The sequence below is a fragment of the Durio zibethinus genome, chromosome 11, assembly GCF_047325235.1.
Source record: "Durio zibethinus cultivar Kanyao isolate XHJ-2024 chromosome 11, ASM4732523v1, whole genome shotgun sequence".
NCBI classification, from domain to species: Eukaryota; Viridiplantae; Streptophyta; class Magnoliopsida; order Malvales; family Malvaceae; genus Durio; species Durio zibethinus.
Window position 1 is genome coordinate 14,769,121 of NC_143172.1, and position 6,793 is coordinate 14,775,913.

The 6,793-nt window shown below is 31.6% G+C and overlaps 1 protein-coding gene across 1 annotated transcript; it reads right to left on the reverse strand.

Annotated features, from left to right (window-relative positions):
• Positions 1-2,824: 2,824 nt before the first annotated feature.
• Positions 2,825-6,417, reverse strand: LOC111290189 (lipid phosphate phosphatase 2-like). The gene is made up of 7 exons (XM_022881539.2): positions 5,974-6,417; positions 5,784-5,871; positions 5,571-5,680; positions 5,302-5,395; positions 4,539-4,727; positions 4,383-4,442; positions 2,825-3,061 (listed from the first exon to the last, which is right to left on the reverse strand). The coding sequence occupies exons 1-7, from the start codon at positions 6,187-6,189 to the stop codon at positions 2,913-2,915; spliced, it is 906 nt and encodes a 301-aa protein (XP_022737274.1). The 5' UTR covers positions 6,190-6,417; the 3' UTR covers positions 2,825-2,912.
• Positions 6,418-6,793: the final 376 nt, after the last annotated feature.

Below are 6,793 nucleotides of genomic sequence, written 5' to 3' on the forward strand. Positions count from 1 at the left end.
GTTTTGATAGTTTCAATACATGATAGAACAATAACTATTAATTTGCATAAAACTATTATGATATGTATGAAAAAGTTATTGTTTATGTATGCTTAGGTAAAAATACAAATTTGTTATTATTTTTATATTTTAACAGTTTGGATAGCTTCAATACTTGATATTAAACTTGTTCGATTGATTGAACTTTCTTTCTACAGTTGATATGAGAGAAAAAGTTATCGTTTATGTCTATTTGTGACTATTTTTGCATATAAAAGGCAAATATACAAATTAAACTTTTGGATGGCTTTCAACATACTAAATGGCTTCAATCCTTGATATTAAACCGAGAGAAAATAATTGAATTTGATTTTCATGATCGATATGTATGAAGCCCAAAATGCTTTTATTGTTTGCGTATGTTTAAGACTATTGTGTTGTTCTAGGGTCAAAATATAAATACATTAGATTAAAATTATTCGAAATGTTAATACTTGATCGATAGGCTTGATATGCATGAATAAGTTGCGGTTGATATGTATCCTATCAAATAACATATGTTTTTGTATAGGAGAATGAGATGGGTGATACAATTAGACGTGTAGAACTTTTTCACATAACACACACAAAAAAAGACAGATCTTGCATGAATATCGAAACATAAGAAATTGTGGTAATTTGTATCATCTATTTTAATAGAAAGTAAATATTTACTCTTTTTAACATATTATTAATTAATCATTAAACTTGATAGTTGTATATGACAAATTTACTAGAGAAAGCGAAAGAGAAAATGGCTACTGAGATTGATGTAGCATCTGATGGTTCTCTCAACATGCAAGAAATGAAAAATCGGATATTCATAGAAGTTGCTGAAAAAGAAAGGCATGGACGGGTCCCAGGCCTTGAATTGGGTCTAACACCATCTGCCTAATATGAACATAGCTCTTAACAATTTATATCCTTAGCAAATCAATCTTTGCGAGATATTTTAATATTGAGAGGGGAGTTACAAAGTATGCAACAATATTTTCAGCAAATGGAAGCAGAAAGAGAACAGAAGCGTGCCAAAATTGAAGAAAAACGTGCTAAAATGGAGCAAGAGCATGTAAAATTTTAGCAGTTGCATGATCGATTCGATCATTTTATGAATTTTGTGCAACAACAATTTTCAGTAAATGATCTTGGTGCTCCACTAACTCAGGTATTATATTTAGTAAATATTTAAATTTTTAAATATAAAAAAAGTGTTAAAAATTTTATGGTATTATTTAGTAGGTTCTTGAACACGCTAGTGACCAAGGTAAAAAATTTTCTTCATCAATTGGCAGCCAGCAAAATGTATGCAGTCATCTATTTCATACATTTTAATTTTTATTTTCTTAATGTATTAAAAATATTTGAATGTTATTATACTAATTATTAAACTTTATATTAATTAAATGCATACTTAAATGTGAATTAACTTTATATTAATTTCAGTTTCTGAATTTAAGCTTTTTAATGAAATTAAAATTATTAACAGAAATTAAAAAATATATATTTTTACATAATAACGGCGTTTGTGTTCAACAATGTCACTAAATGAATAATTTAATGACATTTGTATCGTAAAACGTCACTAAAAGTAACGACGCTCTTACCAGCAAACGCTGCTAGTAAGTAACGTTTTTTATACAAACATCACCGAAACAACGATGTTTTTACTATAAAAACACCACTAAATTAGCGACGTCTCAAATATATAAACGCTGCTAATATAGAGGCGTTTTCATATACAAACGCCTTTAAAGTAACGGTGTTTTCAGTTACAAATGCTACTAAAGCAACAGTATTTTTCTCATAAAAATGTCACTAAATTATTGGTGTTTCAAAGATACAGACACCGCTAATATAAAGGCATTTTCAAATATAAATGCTTCTAAAGTAGCGGCATTTTTAGTTATAAACGCCACTAAAGCAACGGTATTTTTTTCATAAAAATGCCACTAAATTAGCTGCATCTCAAAGATACAAATATCGTAAATATAGAGGTATTTTTAGATATAAACGCCTATACAATAGCGGCGTTTTCAGTTACAAACATACCAAAGCAATGGCATTTTTCTCATAAAAAACACAACTAATTTAGCGGCGTTTCAAATATAGAAACACCGCTAAAATGGCAGCGTTTTTTTGAAAATGTCACTATTTTTCGCAACCAGTATATAGCCGGCACTCTGAGTGACGTTTTTCGTAAACACTACAAATCTTTTAGTGACGTTTATAAATGCCGCTAAACGTTAAAAAAAATGCTGCTAAAAACCCAAACCTCTGTAATGGTTTCAGCTGCGGGCTTTAATTTACGTTACGAACTCATAAATATAGGTTTCATTCCTTTTGACTTTATAAAGTTTAATTTATTAACCAATGTCCTAATTAAAAACGCTTATTAAAGTTTACCATTCAAAGAAATATCTCTATTGAAGCATTGAAAATATCATCATAATCATATTATCTATCATCAAGCAGTACTGTGTTGCACTTATTTTCAAACTGTTTTAAATATAACCTCTAACAAATATATTGTAAAATACTACAACTAATTATATATATAAATATATATTTTTTTATTTTATTGAAGGGGGTGGGGGATAAATTTGCAAGCCAAGTCCTTAAATTAGTCTTTGAACGCTAACCCTTTCATCTGTTAGACGAGTACGCTTGATTTCAACCTTCAATTATGAACTTGAATACCCATTTTAATGCCAGCCATAGACCAAATGAAATTTCATAATCGTACGCCCAAATTGAACAAATGAAGTATGCACAAGTCTACTGAGCCAAGTATAATCAACACTCCAATTAAGTTACACATATTTCAGACTATAATTAATATGATAAATCCTTTAGATTGGTTTCGTTGAACAAAAAAAATCCAAATCATTATTGTTTCAAAATTGGGAATTTGATTCTATTGATCCCATAGGTTGTATCTCGATATCTGTTTGATGCCTGCAGGGAGAGTTGGCACAGCTTCCTGGAGATTTAGCACCATTATTTCTGTCAGTCAGCATCTGAAAATATGCGTGAGGTGCCCAACCTGCATGTTTGAAGTAGTAATACTGATCATCTGCAAACTACTTTTCAAACAATAACTAGTTACATATACAAGCATTCAATTTGTCCTTCCCAATTCAACAGAAGATTATGCAATGTAGCTACCTTGCTTTAGCACATGCATCTTGCAATTTGAATTGGTACTGAAATTTTAGCTTATGTGATTGGCAAAGTTAAACCTTGCCAATTTTTAAACTAAAATCATTTTTAAACAACAAATGGATCTGAGAAAAATATCTTCAGCGACTGATTGAATCAGGATTAATGGCTGTGAGGGATGAAATAAAACAAACCCAACAAATTTAGGATTCAAATATTAACATCTGTAATTCCTTTTTCTATTATAAGGCTGCGGCTTTTTTTATACCAAGAAAAATAATAAGGTTAATGCAAGAAAAAGAAAATGATGCAAACTGATAAACACTACAGTCAACTCTATTTCTTTGGTTGTTCACCTACTAGCTAGGGCTACCACTCGCGCCCAAAGTGCAAAACCAGCAAGTAAAGAAAAATTGTAAATTTCTTCTCTACTCCATCCTATGTTTTTGTGTAAACCCATACAAGCAAAAACTTGCTTTATTATACTTATTTATTTTCTTGCAAGTCCAAAAATAATATCGCTTGGGTCATGTCTAGTCAATGATAAACTGTATTTATTCTCCAACTGAGAATTCAGATCTGAATAAAATTCCAAACACCTCTCTCAAAAATGCCTCTTCAATACATGAAAAAGTCGTGTGATTATTTTATATTACCAACGAAAGATGTATAACATATCCAAAGTTTTGATCTAGGTAATCTGTTTGATTTAGAATTATTAGACAAACCAAACCTGAAATTTGCAAAACATTCAACTGCCAACATGCAACTTGGATCTTATCTTAAGTTTTAAAACACTCAATTGAAATGCTTTTCAGGCAGCAGATAAAAGAATTTATCAACAAAGCAGTTTTGTAAAAGGATAAGAGATATTAAAAGCACAATACAACCTGCAAGATATTTTCTTCAAAGTATCCAAAGTTAACATCGGAAAACGGAGAAGCATTAATAAACCTTCCAAGTATAAAGCCTGACAAAATTAGAGTTTTAAAATTCTATTCAACTCGTTACCTTGCAGGCGAAAGGAAGCATTTATATGCTTCCCCAGGGGACAAAATCGGCAGTCAAGGTTGATTTAGGAAGATAAATCAGTTAGAGAGATCACAGACACATTTATGTTTCGAATATACCTTTTATAGCAATATCAACCAGCACAATAAATTTATTATGTTTATTTGCGTTAATACAAACTTAGAGAGACATACCATCCTCATCACGTGGATAAGGGAAGAATTGCAAGTAACAGAATGCTGCCATGGTTGATCCTGCACCATAACAAAGAAACAAATTTTTATTATTTCAATTATAATCAGCTTCAATCTTGTTAGGCGTCAGTCTAGTTTATTGGAAATGAAACAAACCTATAAGAGCTCCAGTAAAAACATCCGTCCAATGATGCCAGTAGTCATCCACCCGAGAAACACCCACAAAAGCAGCAACCAGTACTGGAAAAAAGAGGATGCAGAGTTTCGCAACATGGCCTCTACGATCAAATGCTCTAATTTTACCTGACAAATACCATGAAAGGAAAGAAAGACCAGCAAACGACCCTGCATAATGATAACCATGGAATGTTATCTGGAAAATACAGCACGAAACCAAACAATAGCAATTAAAATTTAATGATCAATAATCAGGCAATTCTCCTAAATTCTCAAAATATAATAAAACAGGACAACATACTATATCCCTAAAATTGCTGAGAAATCCTGCAGGTCACTTGATCACTTTACACTAATTAAAAGGCCAGTTGCATGGAACCTAACATTAACGGAACCAGATAATTCCTTCAATATGATAAATTTATTGACGTCTACCCTCTCCCCCTCCTCCAACTATTTCTATAAATCGCATCCCAATAAATATGTATAAAGAATTGGAAGTTCGAAACCCCTACAATCAAACAGTGGACTGTCAAGTATAAACTTTTATTGGATATCAGATGAATAAACTCAGATCATTTGTTTATCTCCAAAATATCTAGAACATTTAGAAGTGAAGCATGGTTCATAGTTGACAGATTCCAATAGCTCAAGGAAGACTTTGTTATGTGTGCTAAAGTAGCGTTGTTGAAGCAGTATAATTAAAACTCTTTAACAATCTAAAAATACGAATTAAACTTACATGAAGTATGACCACTAGGAAAACTTTTGTATCCTTCCTTTATATCCTTTGCATTTCCGTGACAGATAACATCACCCGTAATTTTGTCAAAAACCTGTGCATACCAATGACAAACGGATTGAAAACCAGGCAATGGACGATACACAAGTAGTCAAGGACATGCCTTAGCTTAATATAAGTAATGGAAGAAATTGTCAATATGCCTCTTTCAGCGAAAGAATAAAGAAACGTTTTTATGTGTATAGCATGAGATAGAAATGAGAACACACCGCCTTTCCATCAGGGAAACAGCGCCAAAAGAAATTGGGTCTCGGCCTACCAACAACATCTTTGATAGAATCCGTTATAACTCCAGTTAGCAGAACAGAAAATAGAAGACCTAAGTAGCATGTTAAAGCATTTCAATAAGTAACCAAAAGCAATTTGTAGCACAACCTAGTTTCTGAAAAGCAAAAAAGAATGGTGGTTGGTGGAATAAGCACCTAGTATAGCATGGTGAAAATCATAAACATCCTTTCTGAAATAGTAATTTATGGAAAAAACAACTAAAGGCAGCAATACTGCAAGAAACTGTAACAGGGATTAGTAAATTTTTATGAATTTATTATTGGAGTAGAGATGATCTCAATTAATGATATAAATTTAAAAATCTTGAAGCTATAACACACATACTGGGACAGCCCAGAATGGAATAGTATCTTTATGGAAGGGGAATTTCAAATCTGTCATCATCTCTTTCCCGACAAAGCGGTGAAAGGGCTCTACAAAATTAAGAAGGCCATCAATCACCACAAGAAGCAGAAGAATTAGCCAGTCATATAAATATACTCTGGCCACCTGGACTCCATGAGATGTCAATGTATGGGCTTCAGGCAGGATATCTGTCATCTTTCCAACTGGACATAGACAAGAAGTCAAGACAAAGATCAACTATTAACCATGAACTTAAGAAAATAAGGACAAATAGATGAATTAAATGAAAATAGAACAGATTAATCTTTTCTTCTCAGCTACAGTCATGCTATCTTTTTCCTTCTAAATGCCCTCTTTCCAGCAACAGCCAACAGACATCTGAGAAAACTCTCCCGACCAGTAGGAACCAATGTCTATACACATACACACAACACACACACACACACACACACACACATATATATATATATATATAAAGACTTTCATATCCATCTCCAAGGAAAAATGATTCAAACATAAAATCTGGAGACAACTTGCATTGGAATTTGGAACATATATAAATTGTTAGAAAAAATAACTAAACTAAGAGAAATAATAAAAAAGAATTTTAGTTTTGTGACATGAAGATTATTTTCTTAAAGTCAATTATACTTTTATGATACAACAAATCTTCAAACTTTTTAATTAGAAAAAGTGAAAATCACTATACCAAAATATTTATTTATAATGAATAAACAGATATAAACTTTATTCAAATGGTTATGACCATCTATATAATCATGACTTTTATGAATAATAA

Coding starts and splice junctions, on each gene's coding strand:
- LOC111290189 (XM_022881539.2), bottom strand. CDS start 6,189: ATGACAGATATCCTGCCTGAAGCCCATACATTGACATCTCATGGAGTC. Junction 5,872..5,973: donor TTCCATTCTGGGCTGTCCCA/GTATGTGTGTTA, acceptor TCCCTGTTACAG/TTTCTTGCAGTATTGCTGCC. Junction 5,681..5,783: donor TTTTCACCATGCTATACTAG/GTGCTTATTCCA, acceptor CATGCTACTTAG/GTCTTCTATTTTCTGTTCTG.